This window comes from Telmatherina bonti, assembly GCF_933228915.1.
Source record: "Telmatherina bonti genome assembly, chromosome: 12".
NCBI classification, from domain to species: domain Eukaryota; kingdom Metazoa; phylum Chordata; class Actinopteri; order Atheriniformes; family Telmatherinidae; genus Telmatherina; species Telmatherina bonti.
Window position 1 is genome coordinate 2551414 of NC_136610.1, and position 24336 is coordinate 2575749.

Below are 24336 nucleotides of genomic sequence, written 5' to 3' on the forward strand. Positions count from 1 at the left end.
GACTAATGAGTGATGGGGGGTTTTGTACTAGCTGTGGTTGTGGCTGGAAGGACCAGGAAGCTGAGGTGTGTGACATGAATAGTCAGGACTGCACAGATGATTGTATGGAATAGTGTAAATTATTTGCCAGTACATGAGACCCTAGGTGGCTTGGATGAAGTCCATCAGATCTGACAAATGAGGGGCGATTCCAGAACAGATTGAAATTGTCAATAAAATCCATGTTCAAGGTGCGTTGAAGCCAAGTATTGAGTCCAAGCAGTCGGCTAAAACGCTCTGCTTCGCGGTAACTGTTCTCTCTTGTGTGTCCAGGTGACGTTTCATGTTTTCTAATGTTGATTAAAAACTATACGTTCAACCTGCAGAAATGCTTTTCCACATTAACCACGCCCACCTCTAACCATGCCCAATCCAATCCGACCAATCAGTCCCATTGGATTGGACATTTGTTCAGCCTTGGTGTCGGCTGACGCATCGACACCGTGATGTCCCCAGCCATCTTCTTGTGTAGGATCTAACAGCCTAGAGTTCGTTCAGGTGGACAGGATTACTAAACACATGTAGAAATGTACATGCATACATTGAAGATACATTGAAAAGTTAATCTGATCATAATGTGAAATAGTGGACTTTTCACTTCCTGGTATGAAATGCTGCTTTAATAGCTCCACGCTGCTCTGGAAGCAGGTATGTGGAGATACGTACCTGTGTAACATGTCAAACTAAATAAAGACTGAAAATAAAGAAATACTAGACAAAAATATAGTTATTATAACACATACAATATGTAAATCTAAACATTAAATTTAAAAGAGATTTAGCAACCATGTAAAAATTTTAGGAACAAAATCTAAATGTGTTTTATGCAACAAAAAATGTATGTAAATGAATAAAATGTTTAAGGTTTTTCAGCAAGTTATTTAAAAGGATTATTCTTTAAATGTACTAGGTAATGTACTGGTACTACAGAATCAAAGAGAAAGTACAGGTTGCCTGATCTGACCCCCTGGAGACCAGACTGAGCTGCATGTGCAACCTCTGGGATGCAGAGAAGCTGCCAAACAGAAATCTGAGGCAAAAATGTAGCGGAGATGGATTTATATGAAGCAATGATGATGACCAAACATTAAAGTATGAATGTGAAACATTATCATCACCTGACAGAGCTGCTGAGCTAACTGCTTTCTGTCCTGGCTGTAGCAGGCAGCCTGCTGGTAGTAGAAACCAGGGTTCTGGGTCTGGATGGCCGTCAGACCCAGCTTTATGGCCTCGTCGAACAGCTCGCCAAACGACTGGAACCTGTCAGGAAGCAAAGAGGCAGAACCGCCTGCTTTTAGGTTGCATAGCAACTCTCTGTCGACATGTCATCCATAGAGAAATCTGAAAAATAGGATGCTGGGAAAATAGTTTTACTAAATAAACAAAACCAACAGGCACTAAAGGGATTTCACTGACAGCAACCTTCCAAAGTTCAAATCTCATTCGTGCCTCTTGGCAGTTCACCAGATCTGCTCAAGCGAACATCATCCTGCAACGACACGTTCAATCTGCTGCATCTGTGATCTGGCCAATCAGATCAGTTCACAGTGGAAAATTTCAGAATAAAAGCAGACCGGCCATGGAAAGTTTTCCCTTGTTAGCGTTGTCAGAGTCTCTGGGCCTCGCCCATCAACCATGCCGGGAGAATGCAGCGTGTCTGCAAGTACACAATGTCCAGTCTGATCAGAGGTGCGTATGCACAGCGTTAAGTACTGTGCAGATACTGTGCACCTGTTCTACATGACCGGCTCGGCCCGTTCATGGACACCTGCATTCAGAGAGGAGATTATTTAGCCAGATAAGGACACATCCTTTCACTTCTTCCAGGTGTCTTTTGAAGGTTTTGGCTTGAAAATGACAAACAACTAGAATGGCACATTTCTCTGTGATCATACACTCTACATAAACCATCTGGGTATCAAATCAAAGCTGACACTTTTATCTCAAGTCAAATCATCACCACAGATGTTACTGTTTAAAGGAACTGAAGATGGAGCATTATAAACCTCAAAACTCAGCATAACTAGGGGGATGTCCTGCTGACTGACAGGTACACGAATTTCACCGCAAGGAGGCAGTGTGTAGAACAACGGCGGGTTTTAGCTGGAGAACAGCGCCGTTTAGCTTTAGCCTGCCAACCCCCTGCTGGTTAGCTCCCGTTAGCTCGGTTAGCTCCTGTTAGCTCTTAGCTACAGGCTTTTTCATCCCTGACCACAATGAGTACGCTGCAGTCCAGCAGCCAGACCGCTCCTGCACTGGTATACTGGGTTATAAGTGGGATTTCATACTGGTTAAACACAGAAAATGTATCTCACTGTTTAGACATCCAAGCAGAGTGTTCAAAGGCCAGTTCAGCGCTGCCGATCTTCTTCTTACACAGGTCAATGTGTTTGCGGAACTGAGCGATGGCATCCAGGGGGGTGTTGTACTGAAAGCACAGGCGGCAGATCTGAAAGGACACACACACACACACACACACACACACACACACACACACACCCACACACACACGCAAGGAAGGAAAAACCTTACACTTTTTCACTGGCTTTAATTTAGCAACATTCAGTTTAATAGAAAACAAAAACATCTTCTCCCAGAAACGCTGTGAAAACTAATGATGTTGGAAATTTCTGCCAGCAGAACTCGTAGCTTCCCAAGGAGGTGGGGCGGCGAGCCGCCTCCCAAGGAGGTGGGGCGGCGAGCCGCCTCCCAAGGAGGTGGGGCGGCGAGCCGCTTCCCAAGGAGGAGGAAGGAGATGCTTCCCCAACAACGTGTTGAACAGCTCAAACCAGTTTCACTCATTTCTTGTTTTCTCTGCTTGATCATCTGACCACATGGCCACGGGAAACATTGCTCCACGTGCACGTTCAGCTGACAGGAAGCTAGTTTAGACCCGACCGAAGCCATCAGTGTGTCAGGGTTTAGGACAACATTTCATCCCAGGTGAGCAGACCGTACCTTGTAGTTGATGAATCCAGCCATAGTCTTGATCTCCAGCATGTTGGTTTCATGCGCTCTGAGTTCATGGACAAGACTGTATGCAGTTCTGTAGTACCTGCATACACAGGAACACACAGCTGAGAACAGGATCTGATGCCTTTTACATGAATGAAGTCACCAAGCAACACACAAACACCCTGACATCTGACAAAAACACATCTGCATCCCAGTCAGATAACTCATCCAGAAATGTTTAGAACATTAACTGTAATTATATCAGCGTGACCAGTAGACGTGGAATGGTGACGGTGGGGGCACAGGACTTCCCACAATGCAGTTCACCCAACATAATTCAGTGTATGAAACCTTTTACTTAGAAGACTAGCAATAGTTAAAGTTACACAATACTTTTTCAGGCCAATTTAATTCATCAGAGGTACAACAACCGCAAGAGCAAACTCCTGGTAAAGATCTCCCCGACAAAGGAGCCGGTGGTGTCCCAGTAGAAGAGTTGGAGGACGGGGAAGAGCTCTGGTCCGCTCTGGTCAGTAAAACACGGGCGTAAACATGGACGCTTCAATGGAACACGACGTAAACATGGACGTCCCTCAGCTCCACTGGAACACGACGTAAACATGGATGTCCCTCAGCTCCACTGGAACACGACGTAAACATGGACATCCCCCGGCTCCATTGGAACACGACGTAAACATGGACGTCCCCCGGCTCCACTGGAACACGACGTAAACATGGACGTCCCCCAGCTCCACTGTAACACGACGTAAACATGGACGTCCACCGGCTCCACTGGAACACGACGTAAACATGAATGTCCCCCAACTTCACTGGAACACGACGTAAACATGGACGTCCCCCAGCTCCACGGGAACACGACGTAAACATGGACGTCCACCGGCTCCACTGGAACACGACATAAACATGGACATCCCCCGGCTTCACTGGAACACGACGTAAACATGGACGCTTCACTGGAACACGACGTAAACATGGACGTCCACCGGCTCCACTGGAACACGACATAAACATGGACGACACCCGGCTTCACTGGAACACGACGTAAACATGGACGGTTCACTGGAACACGACGTAAACATGGACGGTTCACTGGAACACGACGTAAACATGAACATCCCCCGGCTCCACTGGAACACGACGTAAAAATGGACGCTTCACTGGAACACGACGTAAACATGAATGTCCCCCAACTTCACTGGAACACGACGTAAACATGGACGTCCCCCAGCTCCACGGGAACACGACGTAAACATGGACGACCACCGGCTCCACTGGAACACGACATAAACATGGACGACACCGGCTTCACTGGAACACGACGTAAACATGGACGGTTCACTGGAACACGACGTAAACATGGATGGTTCACTGGAACACGACGTAAACATGGATGGTTCACTGGAACACGACGTAAACATGAACATCCCCCGGCTAAACTGGAACACGACGTAAACATGGACGTCCCACGGCTCCACTGGAACATGACGTACACAGGGATGTCCCCCGGCTTCACTGGAACACGACGTAAACATAGACATCCCCCGGCTTCACTGGAACACGACGTAAACATGGATGCTTCACTGGAACACGACGTAAACATGGATGCTTCACTGGAACACGACGTAAACATGGATGCTTCACTGGAACACGACGTAAACATGGACGGTTCACTGGAACACGACGTAAACATGAACATCCCACGACTCCACTGGAACACGACGTAAACATGGACATCCCCCGGCTTCACTGGAACACGACGTAAACATGGATGCTTCACTGGAACACGACGTAAACATGGACGGTTCACTGGAACACGACGTAAACATGGACGTCCCCCGGCTCCACTGGAACACGACGTAAACATGGACGTCCCCCAGCTTCACTGGAACACAACGTAAACATGGACGTCCCGCGGCTTCACTGGAACACGACGTAAACATGGACGTCCCCCAGCTTCAATGGAACACTACGTAAACACGGATGTCCCCTAGCTTCACTGGAACACGACGTAAACATGGACGTCCCCCAGCTCCACTGTAACACGACGTAAACATGGACGTCCCCCGGCTCCACTGGAACACGACATAAACATGGACGTCCTCCGGCTTCACTGGAACACGACGTAAACATGGACGTCCCCCGGCTCCACTGGAACATGACGTAAACATGGACATCCCCCGGCTCTACTGGAACACGACGTAAACATGGACGTCCCCCGGCTCCACTGGAACACGACGTAAACATGAATGTCCCCCAACTTCACTGGAACACGACGTAAACATGGACGTCCCCCAGCTCCACGGGAACACGACGTAAACATGGACGTCCACCGGCTCCACTGGAACACGACATAAATATGGACATCCCCCGGCTTCACTGGAACACGACGTAAACATGGACGCTTCACTGGAACACGACGTAAACATGAATGTCCCCCAACTTCACTGGAACACGACGTAAACATGGACGTCCCCCAGCTCCACGGGAACACGACGTAAACATGGACGTCCACCGGCTCCACTGGAACACGACATAAACAAGGACGATACCCGGATTCACTGGAACACGACGTAAACATGGACGTTTCACTGGAACACGACGTAAACATGGACGGTTCACTGGAACACGACGTAAACATGGACGGTTCAAGTGGAACACGACGTAAACATGGACGGTTCACTGGAACACGACGTAAACATGGATGGTTCACTGGAACACGACGTAAACATGGATGGTTCACTGGAACACGACGTAAACATAGACATCCCACGACTCCACTGGAACACGACGTAAACATGGACATCCCCCGGCTTCACTGGAACACGACGTAAACATGGATGCTTCACTGGAACACGACGTAAACATGGACGTCCCCCGGCTCCACTGGAACACGACGTAAACATGGACGTCCCCCGGCTTCACTGGAACACGACGTAAACATGGACGTCGCGCGGCTTCACTGGAACACGACGTAAACATGGACGTCCCCCAGCTTCAATGGAACACTACGTAAACACGGATGTCCCCTAGCTTCACTGGAACACGACGTAAACATGGACGTCCCCCAGCTCCACTGTAAAACGACGTAAACATGGACGTCCCCCGGCTCCACTGGAACACGACGTAAACATGGACGTCCTCCGGCTTCACTGGAACACGACGTAAACATGGACGTCCCCCGGCTCCACTGGAACATGACGTAAACATGGACATCCCCCGGCTCTACAGGAACACGACGTAAACATGGACGTCCCCCGGCTCCACTGGAACACGACGTAAACATGAATGTCGCCCAACTTCACTGGAACACGACGTAAACATGGACGTCCCCCAGCTCCACGGGAACACGACGTAAACATGGACGTCCACCGGCTCCACTGGAACACGACATAAATATGGACATCCCCCGGCTTCACTGGAACACGACGTAAACATGGACGCTTCACTGGAACACGACGTAAACATGAATGTCCCCCAACTTCACTGGAACACGACGTAAACATGGACGTCCCCCAGCTCCACGGGAACACGACGTAAACATGGACGTCCACCGGCTCCACTGGAACACGACATAAATATGGACATCCCCCGGCTTCACTGGAACACGACGTAAACATGGACGCTTCACTGGAACACGACGTAAACATGAATGTCCCCCAACTTCACTGGAACACGACGTAAACATGGACGTCCCCCAGCTCCACGGGAACACGACGTAAACATGGACGTCCACCGGCTCCACTGGAACACGACATAAACATGGACGACACCCGGATTCACTGGAACACGACGTAAACATGGACGGTTCACTGGAACACGACGTAAACATGGACGGTTCACTGGAACACGACGTAAACATGGACGGTTCAAGTGGAACACGACGTAAACATGGACGGTTCACTGGAACACGACGTAAACATGAACATCCCCCGGCTCCACTGGAACACGACGTAAACATGGATGGTTCACTGGAACACGACGTAAACATGGACGGTTCACTGGAACACGACGTAAACATGGACGTCCCCCGGCTCCACTGGAACACGACGTAAACATGGACGTCCCCCAGCTTCACTGGAACACAACGTAAACATGGACGTCCTCCGGCTCCACGGGAACACGACGTAAACATGGACGTCCCCCAGCTCCACGGGAACACGACGTAAACATGGACATCCCCCGGCTTCACTGGAACACGACGTAAACATGAATGTCCCCCAACTTCACTGGAACACGACGTAAACATGGATGGTTCACTGGAACACGACGTAAACATGAACATCCCCCGGCTCCACTGGAACACGACGTAAACATGGACGGTTCACTGGAACACGACGTAAACATGGATGCTTCACTGGAACACGACGTAAACATGGACGGTTCAAGTGGAACACGACGTAAACATGGACGGTTCACTGGAACACGACGTAAACATGAACATCCCCCGGCTCCACTGGAACACGACGTAAACATGGATGGTTCACTGGAACACGACGTAAACATGAACATCCCCCGGCTCCACTGGAACACGACGTAAACATGGACGTCCCATGGCTCCACTGGAACATGACGTACACAGGGATGTCCCCCGGCTTCACTGGAACACGACGTAAACATGGACATCCCACGACTCCACTGGAACACGACGTAAACATGGACATCCCCCGGCTCTACTGGAACACGACGTAAACATGGACGTCCCCCGGCTCCACTGGAACACGACGTAAACATGAATGTCTCCCAACTTCACTGGAACACGACGTAAACATGGACGTCCCCCAGCTCCACGGGAACACGACGTAAACATGGACGTCCACCGGCTCCACTGGAACACGACATAAACATGGACGTCCCCCAGCTCCACGGGAACACGACGTAAACATGGACGTCCACCGGCTCCACTGGAACACGACGTAAACATGGACGTCCCCCAGCTCCACTGGAACACGACGTAAACATGGACGTCCACCGGCTCCACTGGAACACGACATAAATATGGACATCCCCCGGCTTCACTGGAACACGACGTAAACATGGACGCTTCACTGGAACACGACGTAAACATGAATGTCCCCCAACTTCACTGGAACACGACGTAAACATGGACGTCCCCCAGGTCCACGGGAACACGACGTAAACATGGACGTCCACCGGCTCCACTGGAACACGACATAAACATGGACGACACCCGGATTCACTGGAACACGACGTAAACATGGACGGTTCACTGGAACACGACGTAAACATGGACGGTTCACTGGAACACGACGTAAACATGGACGTCCCCCGGCTCCACTGGAACATGACGTAAACATGGACATCCCCCGGCTCTACAGGAACACGACGTAAACATGGACGTCCCCCGGCTCCACTGGAACACGACGTAAACATGAATGTCGCCCAACTTCACTGGAACACGACGTAAACATGGACGTCCCCCAGCTCCACGGGAACACGACGTAAACATGGACGTCCACCGGCTCCACTGGAACACGACATAAATATGGACATCCCCCGGCTTCACTGGAACACGACGTAAACATGGACGCTTCACTGGAACACGACGTAAACATGAATGTCCCCCAACTTCACTGGAACACGACGTAAACATGGACGTCCCCCAGCTCCACGGGAACACGACGTAAACATGGACGTCCACCGGCTCCACTGGAACACGACATAAATATGGACATCCCCCGGCTTCACTGGAACACGACGTAAACATGGACGCTTCACTGGAACACGACGTAAACATGAATGTCCCCCAACTTCACTGGAACACGACGTAAACATGGACGTCCCCCAGCTCCACGGGAACACGACGTAAACATGGACGTCCACCGGCTCCACTGGAACACGACATAAACATGGACGACACCCGGATTCACTGGAACACGACGTAAACATGGACGGTTCACTGGAACACGACGTAAACATGGACGGTTCACTGGAACACGACGTAAACATGGACGGTTCAAGTGGAACACGACGTAAACATGGACGGTTCACTGGAACACGACGTAAACATGAACATCCCCCGGCTCCACTGGAACACGACGTAAACATGGATGGTTCACTGGAACACGACGTAAACATGGACGGTTCACTGGAACACGACGTAAACATGGACGTCCCCCGGCTCCACTGGAACACGACGTAAACATGGACGTCCCCAGCTTCACTGGAACACAACGTAAACATGGACGTCCTCCGGCTCCACGGGAACACGACGTAAACATGGACGTCCCCCAGCTCCACGGGAACATGACGTAAACATGGACATCCCCCGGCTTCACTGGAACACGACGTAAACATGAATGTCCCCCAACTTCACTGGAACACGACGTAAACATGGATGGTTCACTGGAACACGACGTAAACATGAACATCCCCCGGCTCCACTGGAACACGACGTAAACATGGACGGTTCACTGGAACACGACGTAAACATGGATGCTTCACTGGAACACGACGTAAACATGGACGGTTCAAGTGGAACACGACGTAAACATGGACGGTTCACTGGAACACGACGTAAACATGAACATCCCCCAGCTCCACGGGAACACGACGTAAACATGGACGTCCACCGGCTCCACTGGAACACGACATAAACATGGACGTCCCCCAGCTCCACGGGAACACGACGTAAACATGGACGTCCACCGGCTCCACTGGAACACGACGTAAACATGGACGTCCCCCAGCTCCACTGGAACACGACGTAAACATGGACGTCCACCGGCTCCACTGGAACACGACATAAATATGGACATCCCCCGGCTTCACTGGAACACGACGTAAACATGGACGCTTCACTGGAACACGACGTAAACATGAATGTCCCCCAACTTCACTGGAACACGACGTAAACATGGACGTCCCCCAGGTCCACGGGAACACGACGTAAACATGGACGTCCACCGGCTCCACTGGAACACGACATAAACATGGACGACACCCGGATTCACTGGAACACGACGTAAACATGGACGGTTCACTGGAACACGACGTAAACATGGACGGTTCACTGGAACACGACGTAAACATGGACGTCCCCCGGCTCCACTGGAACATGACGTAAACATGGACATCCCCCGGCTCTACAGGAACACGACGTAAACATGGACGTCCCCCGGCTCCACTGGAACACGACGTAAACATGAATGTCGCCCAACTTCACTGGAACACGACGTAAACATGGACGTCCCCCAGCTCCACGGGAACACGACGTAAACATGGACGTCCACCGGCTCCACTGGAACACGACATAAATATGGACATCCCCCGGCTTCACTGGAACACGACGTAAACATGGACGCTTCACTGGAACACGACGTAAACATGAATGTCCCCCAACTTCACTGGAACACGACGTAAACATGGACGTCCCCCAGCTCCACGGGAACACGACGTAAACATGGACGTCCACCGGCTCCACTGGAACACGACATAAATATGGACATCCCCCGGCTTCACTGGAACACGACGTAAACATGGACGCTTCACTGGAACACGACGTAAACATGAATGTCCCCCAACTTCACTGGAACACGACGTAAACATGGACGTCCCCCAGCTCCACGGGAACACGACGTAAACATGGACGTCCACCGGCTCCACTGGAACACGACATAAACATGGACGACACCCGGATTCACTGGAACACGACGTAAACATGGACGGTTCACTGGAACACGACGTAAACATGGACGGTTCACTGGAACACGACGTAAACATGGACGGTTCAAGTGGAACACGACGTAAACATGGACGGTTCACTGGAACACGACGTAAACATGAACATCCCCCGGCTCCACTGGAACACGACGTAAACATGGATGGTTCACTGGAACACGACGTAAACATGGACGGTTCACTGGAACACGACGTAAACATGGACGTCCCCCGGCTCCACTGGAACACGACGTAAACATGGACGTCCCCCAGCTTCACTGGAACACAACGTAAACATGGACGTCCTCCGGCTCCACGGGAACACGACGTAAACATGGACGTCCCCCAGCTCCACGGGAACACGACGTAAACATGGACATCCCCCGGCTTCACTGGAACACGACGTAAACATGAATGTCCCCCAACTTCACTGGAACACGACGTAAACATGGATGGTTCACTGGAACACGACGTAAACATGAACATCCCCCGGCTCCACTGGAACACGACGTAAACATGGACGGTTCACTGGAACACGACGTAAACATGGATGCTTCACTGGAACACGACGTAAACATGGACGGTTCAAGTGGAACACGACGTAAACATGGACGGTTCACTGGAACACGACGTAAACATGAACATCCCCCGGCTCCACTGGAACACGACGTAAACATGGATGGTTCACTGGAACACGACGTAAACATGAACATCCCCCGGCTCCACTGGAACACGACGTAAACATGGACGTCCCATGGCTCCACTGGAACATGACGTACACAGGGATGTCCCCCGGCTTCACTGGAACACGACGTAAACATGGACATCCCACGACTCCACTGGAACACGACGTAAACATGGACATCCCCCGGCTCTACTGGAACACGACGTAAACATGGACGTCCCCCGGCTCCACTGGAACACGACGTAAACATGAATGTCTCCCAACTTCACTGGAACACGACGTAAACATGGACGTCCCCCAGCTCCACGGGAACACGACGTAAACATGGACGTCCACCGGCTCCACTGGAACACGACATAAACATGGACGTCCCCCAGCTCCACGGGAACACGACGTAAACATGGACGTCCACCGGCTCCACTGGAACACGACGTAAACATGGACGTCCCCCAGCTCCACTGGAACACGACGTAAACATGGACGTCCACCGGCTCCACTGGAACACGACATAAATATGGACATCCCCCGGCTTCACTGGAACACGACGTAAACATGGACGCTTCACTGGAACACGACGTAAACATGAATGTCCCCCAACTTCACTGGAACACGACGTAAACATGGACGTCCCCCAGGTCCACGGGAACACGACGTAAACATGGACGTCCACCGGCTCCACTGGAACACGACATAAACATGGACGACACCCGGATTCACTGGAACACGACGTAAACATGGACGGTTCACTGGAACACGACGTAAACATGGACGGTTCACTGGAACACGACGTAAACATGGACGTCCCCCGGCTCCACTGGAACATGACGTAAACATGGACATCCCCCGGCTCTACAGGAACACGACGTAAACATGGACATCCCCCGGCTCCACTGGAACACGACGTAAACATGAAAGTCGCCCAACTTCACTGGAACACGACGTAAACATGGACGTCCCCCAGCTCCACGGGAACACGACGTAAACATGGACGTCCACCGGCTCCACTGGAACACGACATAAATATGGACATCCCCCGGCTTCACTGGAACACGACGTAAACATGGACGCTTCACTGGAACACGACGTAAACATGAATGTCCCCCAACTTCACTGGAACACGACGTAAACATGGACGTCCCCCAGCTCCACGGGAACACGACGTAAACATGGACGTCCACCGGCTCCACTGGAACACGACATAAATATGGACATCCCCCGGCTTCACTGGAACACGACGTAAACATGGACGCTTCACTGGAACACGACGTAAACATGAATGTCCCCCAACTTCACTGGAACACGACGTAAACATGGACGTCCCCCAGCTCCACGGGAACACGACGTAAACATGGACGTCCACCGGCTCCACTGGAACACGACATAAACATGGACGACACCCGGATTCACTGGAACACGACGTAAACATGGACGGTTCACTGGAACACGACGTAAACATGGACGGTTCACTGGAACACGACGTAAACATGGACGGTTCAAGTGGAACACGACGTAAACATGGACGGTTCACTGGAACACGACGTAAACATGAACATCCCCCGGCTCCACTGGAACACGACGTAAACATGGATGGTTCACTGGAACACGACGTAAACATGGACGGTTCACTGGAACACGACGTAAACATGGACGTCCCCCGGCTCCACTGGAACACGACGTAAACATGGACGTCCCCCAGCTTCACTGGAACACAACGTAAACATGGACGTCCTCCGGCTCCACGGGAACACGACGTAAACATGGACGTCCCCCAGCTCCACGGGAACATGACGTAAACATGGACATCCCCCGGCTTCACTGGAACACGACGTAAACATGAATGTCCCCCAACTTCACTGGAACACGACGTAAACATGGATGGTTCACTGGAACACGACGTAAACATGAACATCCCCCGGCTCCACTGGAACACGACGTAAACATGGACGGTTCACTGGAACACGACGTAAACATGGATGCTTCACTGGAACACGACGTAAACATGGACGGTTCAAGTGGAACACGACGTAAACATGGACGGTTCACTGGAACACGACGTAAACATGAACATCCCCCAGCTCCACGGGAACACGACGTAAACATGGACGTCCACCGGCTCCACTGGAACACGACATAAACATGGACGTCCCCCAGCTCCACGGGAACACGACGTAAACATGGACGTCCACCGGCTCCACTGGAACACGACGTAAACATGGACGTCCCCCAGCTCCACTGGAACACGACGTAAACATGGACGTCCACCGGCTCCACTGGAACACGACATAAATATGGACATCCCCCGGCTTCACTGGAACACGACGTAAACATGGACGCTTCACTGGAACACGACGTAAACATGAATGTCCCCCAACTTCACTGGAACACGACGTAAACATGGACGTCCCCCAGGTCCACGGGAACACGACGTAAACATGGACGTCCACCGGCTCCACTGGAACACGACATAAACATGGACGACACCCGGATTCACTGGAACACGACGTAAACATGGACGGTTCACTGGAACACGACGTAAACATGGACGGTTCACTGGAACACGACGTAAACATGGACGTCCCCCGGCTCCACTGGAACATGACGTAAACATGGACATCCCCCGGCTCTACAGGAACACGACGTAAACATGGACGTCCCCCGGCTCCACTGGAACACGACGTAAACATGAATGTCGCCCAACTTCACTGGAACACGACGTAAACATGGACGTCCCCCAGCTCCACGGGAACACGACGTAAACATGGACGTCCACCGGCTCCACTGGAACACGACATAAATATGGACATCCCCCGGCTTCACTGGAACACGACGTAAACATGGACGCTTCACTGGAACACGACGTAAACATGAATGTCCCCCAACTTCACTGGAACACGACGTAAACATGGACGTCCCCCAGCTCCACGGGAACACGACGTAAACATGGACGTCCACCGGCTCCACTGGAACACGACATAAATATGGACATCCCCCGGCTTCACTGGAACACGACGTAAACATGGACGCTTCACTGGAACACGACGTAAACATGAATGTCCCCCAACTTCACTGGAACACGACGTAAACATGGACGTCCCCCAGCTCCACGGGAACACGACGTAAACATGGACGTCCACCGGCTCCACTGGAACACGACATAAACATGGACGACACCCGGATTCACTGGAACACGACGTAAACATGGACGGTTCACTGGAACACGACGTAAACATGGACGGTTCACTGGAACACGACGTAAACATGGACGGTTCAAGTGGAACACGACGTAAACATGGACGGTTCACTGGAACACGACGTAAACATGAACATCCCCCGGCTCCACTGGAACACGACGTAAACATGGATGGTTCACTGGAACACGACGTAAACATGGACGGTTCACTGGAACACGACGTAAACATGGACGTCCCCCGGCTCCACTGGAACACGACGTAAACATGGACGTCCCCCAGCTTCACTGGAACACAACGTAAACATGGACGTCCTCCGGCTCCACGGGAACACGACGTAAACATGGACGTCCCCCAGCTCCACGGGAACACGACGTAAACATGGACATCCCCCGGCTTCACTGGAACACGACGTAAACATGAATGTCCCCCAACTTCACTGGAACACGACGTAAACATGGATGGTTCACTGGAACACGACGTAAACATGAACATCCCCCGGCTCCACTGGAACACGACGTAAACATGGACGGTTCACTGGAACACGACGTAAACATGGATGCTTCACTGGAACACGACGTAAACATGGACGGTTCAAGTGGAACACGACGTAAACATGGACGGTTCACTGGAACACGACGTAAACATGAACATCCCCCGGCTCCACTGGAACACGACGTAAACATGGATGGTTCACTGGAACACGACGTAAACATGAACATCCCCCGGCTCCACTGGAACACGACGTAAACATGGACGTCCCATGGCTCCACTGGAACATGACGTACACAGGGATGTCCCCCGGCTTCACTGGAACACGACGTAAACATGGACATCCCACGACTCCACTGGAACACGACGTAAACATGGACATCCCCCGGCTCTACTGGAACACGACGTAAACATGGACGTCCCCCGGCTCCACTGGAACACGACGTAAACATGAATGTCTCCCAACTTCACTGGAACACGACGTAAACATGGACGTCCCCCAGCTCCACGGGAACACGACGTAAACATGGACGTCCACCGGCTCCACTGGAACACGACATAAACATGGACGTCCCCCAGCTCCACGGGAACACGACGTAAACATGGACGTCCACCGGCTCCACTGGAACACGACGTAAACATGGACGTCCCCCAGCTCCACTGGAACACGACGTAAACATGGACGTCCACCGGCTCCACTGGAACACGACATAAATATGGACATCCCCCGGCTTCACTGGAACACGACGTAAACATGGACGCTTCACTGGAACACGACGTAAACATGAATGTCCCCCAACTTCACTGGAACACGACGTAAACATGGACGTCCCCCAGGTCCACGGGAACACGACGTAAACATGGACGTCCACCGGCTCCACTGGAACACGACATAAACATGGACGACACCCGGATTCACTGGAACACGACGTAAACATGGACGGTTCACTGGAACACGACGTAAACATGGACGGTTCACTGGAACACGACGTAAACATGGACTGTTCAAGTGGAACACGACGTAAACATGGACGGTTCACTGGAACACGACGTAAACATGAACATCCCCCGGCTCCACTGGAACACGACGTAAACATGGATGGTTCACTGGAACACGACGTAAACATGAACATCCCCCGGCTCCACTGGAACACGACGTAAACATGGACGTCCCACGGCTCCACTGGAACATGACGTACACAGGGACGTCCCCCGGCTTCACTGGAACACGACATAAACATGGACATCCCACGACTCCACTGGAACACGACGTAAACATGGACATCCCCCGGCTTCACTGGAACACGACGTACACATGGATGCTTCACTGGAACACGAGGTAAACATGGACGTCCCCCGGCTCCACTGGAACACGACGTAAATATGGACGTCCCCCAGCTTCACTGGAACACAACGTAAACATGGACGTCCTCCGGCTTCACTGGAACACGACGTAAACATGGACGTCCCCCAGCTCCACGGGAACACGACGTAAACATGGACATCCCCCGGCTTCACTGGAACACGACGTAAACATGGACGCTTCACTGGAACACGACGTAAACATGAATGTCCCCCAACTTCACTGGAACACGACGTAAACATGGATGGTTCACTGGAACACGACGTAAACATGAACATCCCCCGGCTCCACTGGAACACGACGTAAACATGGACGGTTCACTGGAACACGACGTAAACATGGACGGTTCACTGGAACACGACGTAAACATGGACGGTTCAAGTGGAACACGACGTAAACATGGACGGTTCACTGGAACACGACGTAAACATGAACATCCCCCGGCTCCACTGGAACACGACGTAAACATGGATGGTTCACTGGAACACGACGTAAACATGAACATCCCCCGGCTCCACTGGAACACGACGTAAACATGGACGTCCCATGGCTCCACTGGAACATGACGTACACAGGGATGTCCCCCGGCTTCACTGGAACACGACGTAAACATGGACATCCCACGACTCCACCGGAACACGACGTAAACATGGACATCCCCCGGCTTCACTGGAACACGACGTAAACATGGATGCTTCACTGGAACACGACGTAAACATGGACGGTTCACTGGAACACGACGTAAACATGGACGTCCCCCGGCTCCACTGGAACACGACATAAACATGGACGTCCTCCGGCTTCACTGCAACACGACGTAAACATGGACGTCCCCCGGCTCCACTGGAACACGACGTAAACATGGACGTCCCCCAGCTTCACTGGAACACAACGTAAACACGGATGTCCCCTAGCTTCACTGGAACACGACGTAAACATGGACGTCCCCGAGCTCCACTGTAACACGACGTAAACATGGACGTCCCCCGGCTCCACTGGAACACGACGTAAACATGGACGCTTCACTGGAACACGAAGTAAACATGAATGTCCCCCAACTTCACTGGAACACGACGTAAACATGGATGGTTCACTGGAACACGACGTAAACATGAACATCCCCCGGCTCCACTGAAACACGACGTAAACATGGACGGTTCACTGGAACACGACGTAAACATGAACATCCCCCGGCTCCACTGGAACACGACGTAAACATGGACGTCCCATGGCTCCACTGGAACATGACGTACACAGGGATGTCCCCCGGCTTCACTGGAACACGACGTAAACATGGACATCCCACGACTCCACCGGAACACGACGTAAACATGGACATCCCCCGGCTTCACTGGAACACGACGTAAACATGGATGCTTCACTGGAACACGACGTAAACATGGACGGTTCACTGGAACACGACGTAAACATGGACGTCCCCCGGCTCCACTGGAACACGACATAAACATGGACGTCCTCCGGCTTCACTGCAACACGACGTAAACATGGACGTCCCCCGGCTCCACTGGAACCCGACGTAAACATGGACGTCCCCCAGCTTCACTGGAACACAACGTAAACATGGACGTCCCGCGGCATCACTGGAACACGACGTAAACATGGACGTCCCCCAGCTTCAATGGAACACTACGTAAACACGGATGTCCCCCAACTTCACTGGAACACGACGTAAACATGGATGGTTCACTGGAACACGACGTAAACATGAACATCCCCCGGCTCCACTGGAACACGACGTAAACATGGACGGTTCACTGGAACACGACGTAAACATGGATGCTTCACTGGAACACGACGTAAACATGGACGGTTCAAGTGGAACACGACGTAAACATGGACGGTTCACTGGAACACGACGTAAACATGAACATCCCCCGGCTCCACTGGAACACGACGTAAACATGGATGGTTCACTGGAACACGACGTAAACATGAACATCCCCCGGCTCCACTGGAACACGACGTAAACATGGACGTCCCATGGCTCCACTGGAACATGACGTACACAGGGATGTCCCCCGGCTTCACTGGAACACGACGTAAACATGGACATCCCACGACTCCACTGGAACACGACGTAAACATGGACATCCCCCGGCTCTACTGGAACACGACGTAAACATGGACGTCCCCCGGCTCCACTGGAACACGACGTAAACATGAATGTCTCCCAACTTCACTGGAACACGACGTAAACATGGACGTCCCCCAGCTCCACGGGAACACGACGTAAACATGGACGTCCACCGGCTCCACTGGAACACGACATAAACATGGACGTCCCCCAGCTCCACGGGAACACGACGTAAACATGGACGTCCACCGGCTCCACTGGAACACGACGTAAACATGGACGTCCCCCAGCTCCACTGGAACACGACGTAAACATGGACGTCCACCGGCTCCACTGGAACACGACATAAATATGGACATCCCCCGGCTTCACTGGAACACGACGTAAACATGGACGCTTCACTGGAACACGACGTAAACATGAATGTCCCCCAACTTCACTGGAACACGACGTAAACATGGACGTCCCCCAGGTCCACGGGAACACGACGTAAACATGGACGTCCACCGGCTCCACTGGAACACGACATAAACATGGACGACACCCGGATTCACTGGAACACGACGTAAACATGGACGGTTCACTGGAACACGACGTAAACATGGACGGTTCACTGGAACACGACGTAAACATGGACTGTTCAAGTGGAACACGACGTAGACATGGACGGTTCACTGGAACACGACGTAAACATGAACATCCCCCGGCTCCACTGGAACACGACGTAAACATGGATGGTTCACTGGAACACGACGTAAACATGAACATCCCCCGGCTCCACTGGAACACGACGTAAACATGGACGTCCCACGGCTCCACTGGAACATGACGTACACAGGGACGTCCCCCGGCTTCACTGGAACACGACATAAACATGGACATCCCACGACTCCACTGGAACACGACGTAAACATGGACATCCCCCGGCTTCACTGGAACACGACGTACACATGGATGCTTCACTGGAACACGAGGTAAACATGGACGTCCCCCGGCTCCACTGGAACACGACGTAAATATGGACGTCCCCCAGCTTCACTGGAACACAACGTAAACATGGACGTCCTCCGGCTTCACTGGAACACGACGTAAACATGGACGTCCCCCAGCTCCACGGGAACACGACGTAAACATGGACATCCCCCGGCTTCACTGGAACACGACGTAAACATGGACGCTTCACTGGAACACGACGTAAACATGAATGTCCCCCAACTTCACTGGAACACGACGTAAACATGGATGGTTCACTGGAACACGACGTAAACATGAACATCCCCCGGCTCCACTGGAACACGACGTAAACATGGACGGTTCACTGGAACACGACGTAAACATGGACGGTTCACTGGAACACGACGTAAACATGGACGGTTCAAGTGGAACACGACGTAAACATGGACGGTTCACTGGAACACGACGTAAACATGAACATCCCCCGGCTCCACTGGAACACGACGTAAACATGGATGGTTCACTGGAACACGACGTAAACATGAACATCCCCCGGCTCCACTGGAACACGACGTAAACATGGACGTCCCATGGCTCCACTGGAACATGACGTACACAGGGATGTCCCCCGGCTTCACTGGAACACGACGTAAACATGGACATCCCACGACTCCACCGGAACACGACGTAAACATGGACATCCCCCGGCTTCACTGGAACACGACGTAAACATGGATGCTTCACTGGAACACGACGTAAACATGGACGGTTCACTGGAACACGACGTAAACATGGACGTCCCCCGGCTCCACTGGAACACGACATAAACATGGACGTCCTCCGGCTTCACTGCAACACGACGTAAACATGGACGTCCCCCGGCTCCACTGGAACACGACGTAAACATGGACGTCCCCCAGCTTCACTGGAACACAACGTAAACACGGATGTCCCCTAGCTTCACTGGAACACGACGTAAACATGGACGTCCCCGAGCTCCACTGTAACACGACGTAAACATGGACGTCCCCCGGCTCCACTGGAACACGACGTAAACATGGACGCTTCACTGGAACACGACGTAAACATGAATGTCCCCCAACTTCACTGGAACACGACGTAAACATGGATGGTTCACTGGAACACGACGTAAACATGAACATCCCCCGGCTCCACTGGAACACGACGTAAACATGGACGGTTCACTGGAACACGACGTAAACATGAACATCCCCCGGCTCCACTGGAACACGACGTAAACATGGACGTCCCATGGCTCCACTGGAACATGACGTACACAGGGATGTCCCCCGGCTTCACTGGAACACGACGTAAACATGGACATCCCACGACTCCACCGGAACACGACGTAAACATGGACATCCCCCGGCTTCACTGGAACACGACGTAAACATGGATGCTTCACTGGAACACGACGTAAACATGGACGGTTCACTGGAACACGACGTAAACATGGACGTCCCCCGGCTCCACTGGAACACGACATAAACATGGACGTCCTCCGGCTTCACTGCAACACGACGTAAACATGGACGTCCCCCGGCTCCACTGGAACCCGACGTAAACATGGACGTCCCCCAGCTTCACTGGAACACAACGTAAACATGGACGTCCCGCGGCATCACTGGAACACGACGTAAACATGGACGTCCCCCAGCTTCAATGGAACACTACGTAAACACGGATGTCCCCTAGCTTCACTGGAACACGACGTAAACATGGACGTCCCCGAGCTCCACTGTAACACGACGTAAACATGGACGTCCCCCGGCTCCACTGGAACACGACATAAACATGGACGTCCTCCGGCTTCACTGGAACACGACGTAAACATGGACGCTTCACTGGAACACAACGTAAACATGAATGTCCCCCAACTTCACTGGAACACGACGTAAACATGGACGTCCCCCAGCTCCACTGGAACACGACGTAAACATGGACATCCCCCGGCTTCACTGGAACACGACGTAAACATGGATGCTTCACTGGAACACGACGTAAACATGGACGGTTCACTGGAACACGACGTAAACATGGACGTCCCCCGGCTCCACTGGAACACGACGTAAACATGGATGTCCCCCAGCTTCACTGGAACACAACGTAAACATGGACGTCCCGCGGCATCACTGGAACACGACGTAAACATGGACGTCCCCCAGCTTTAATGGAACACTACGTAAACACGGATGTCCCATAGCTTCACTGGAAAACGACGTAAACATGGACGTCCCCGAGCTCCACTGTAACACGACGTAAACATGGACGTCCCCCGACTCCACTGGAACACGACATAAACATGGACGTCCTCCGGCTTCACTGGAACACGACGTAAACATGGACGTCCCCCGGCTCCACTGGAACATGACGTAAACATGGACATCCCCCGGCTCTACTGGAACACGACGTAAACATGGACGTCCCCCGGCTCCTCTGGAACACGACGTAAACATGAATGTCCCCCAACTTCACTGGAACACGACGTAAACATGGACGTCCCCCAGCTCCACGGGAACACGACGTAAACATGGACGTCCACCGGCTCCACTGGAACACGACATAAATATGGACATCCCCCGGCTTCACTGGAACACGACGTAAACATGGACGCTTCACTGGAACACGACGTAAACATGAATGTCCCCCAACTTCACTGGAACACGACGTAAACATGGACGTCCCCCAGCTCCACGGGAACACGACGTAAACATGGACGTCCACCGGCTCCACTGGAACACGACATAAACATGGACGACACCCGGATTCACTGGAACACGACGTAAACATGGACGGTTCACTGGAACACGACGTAAACATGGACGGTTCACTGGAACACGACGTAAACATGGACGGTTCAAGTGGAACACGACGTAAACATGGACGGTTCACTGGAACACGACGTAAACATGAATGTCCCCCAACTTCACTGGAACACGACGTAAACATGGATGGTTCACTGGAACACGACGTAAACATGAACATCCCCCGGCTCCACTGGAACACGACGTAAACATGGACGGTTCACTGGAACACGACGTAAACATGGACGGTTCACTGGAACACGACGTAAACATGGACGGTTCAAGTGGGACACGACGTAAACATGGACGGTTCACTGGAACACGACGTAAACATGAACATCCCCCGGCTCCATTGGAACACGACGTAAACATGGACGTCCCATGGCTCCACTGGAACATGACGTACACAGGGATGTCCCCCGGCTTCACTGGAACACGACGTAAACATGGACATCCCACGACTCCACTGGAACACGACGTAAACATGGACATCCCCCGGCTTCACTGGAACACGACATAAACATGGACGTCCTCCGGCTTCACTGGAACACGACGTAAACATGGACGTCCCCCGGCTCCACTGGAACATGACGTAAACATGGACATCCCCCGGCTCTACTGGAACACGACGTAAACATGGACGTCCCCCGGCTCCTCTGGAACACGACGTAAACATGAATGTCCCCCAACTTCACTGGAACACGACGTAAACATGGACGTCCCCCAGCTCCACGGGAACACGACGTAAACATGGACGTCCACCGGCTCCACTGGAACACGACATAAATATGGACATCCCCCGGCTTCACTGGAACACGACGTAAACATGGACGCTTCACTGGAACACGACGTAAACATGAATGTCCCCCAACTTCACTGGAACACGACGTAAACATGGACGTCCCCCAGCTCCACGGGAACACGACGTAAACATGGACGTCCACCGGCTCCACTGGAACACGACATAAACATGGACGACACCCGGATTCACTGGAACACGACGTAAACATGGACGGTTCACTGGAACACGACGTAAACATGGACGGTTCACTGGAACACGACGTAAACATGGACGGTTCAAGTGGAACACGACGTAAACATGGACGGTTCACTGGAACACGACGTAAACATGAACATCCCCCGGCTCCACTGGAACACGACGTAAACATGGATGGTTCACTGGAACACGACGTAAACATGAACATCCCCCGGCTCCACTGGAACACGACGTAAACATGGACGTCCCACGGCTCCACTGGAACATGACGTACACAGGGATGTCCCCCGGCTTCACTGGAACACGACGTAAACATGGACATCCCACGACTCCACTGGAACACGACGTAAACATGGACATCCCCCGGCTTCACTGGAACACGACGTAAACATGGATGCTTCACTGGAACACGACGTAAACATGGACGGTTCACTGGAACACGACGTAAACATGGACGTCCCCCGGCTCCACTGGAACACGACATAAACATGGACGTCCTCCGGCTTCACTGCAACACGACGTAAACATGGACGTCCCCCGGCTCCACTGGAACACGACGTAAACATGGACGTCCCCCAGCTTCACTGGAACACAACGTAAACATGGACGTCCCGCGGCATCACTGGAACACGACGTAAACATGGACGTCCCCCAGCTTCAATGGAACACTACGTAAACACGGATGTCCCCTAGCTTCACTGGAACACGACGTAAACATGGACGTCCCCGAGCTCCACTGTAACACGACGTAAACATGGACGTCCCCCGGCTCCACTGGAACACGACGTAAACATGGACGCTTCACTGGAACACGACGTAAACATGAATGTCCCCCAACTTCACTGGAACACGACGTAAACATGGACGTCCCCCAGCTCCACGGGAACACGACGTAAACATGGGCGTCCACCGGCTCCACTGGAACACGACATAAACATGGACGACACCCGGATTCACTGGAACACGACGTAAACATGGACGGTTCACTGGAACACGACGTAAACATGGACGGTTCACTGGAACACGACGTAAACATGGACGGTTC

The 24336-nt window shown here is 52.3% G+C and overlaps 1 protein-coding gene across 1 annotated transcript in view; it reads right to left on the bottom strand.

The window, feature by feature from the left end:
- trappc11 (trafficking protein particle complex subunit 11) overlaps nt 1-24336 on the bottom strand; it is an 81037-nt gene that overhangs the window by 24216 nt on the left and 32485 nt on the right. The window contains exons 8-10 of the mRNA XM_079250241.1: nt 2998-3094; nt 2355-2488; nt 1158-1299 (exon numbers count right to left, since the gene is read on the bottom strand). Coding sequence (XP_079106367.1) covers nt 1158-1299; nt 2355-2488; nt 2998-3094 — 373 coding nt within the window. The remainder of the gene's footprint in view (nt 1-1157; nt 1300-2354; nt 2489-2997; nt 3095-24336) is intronic.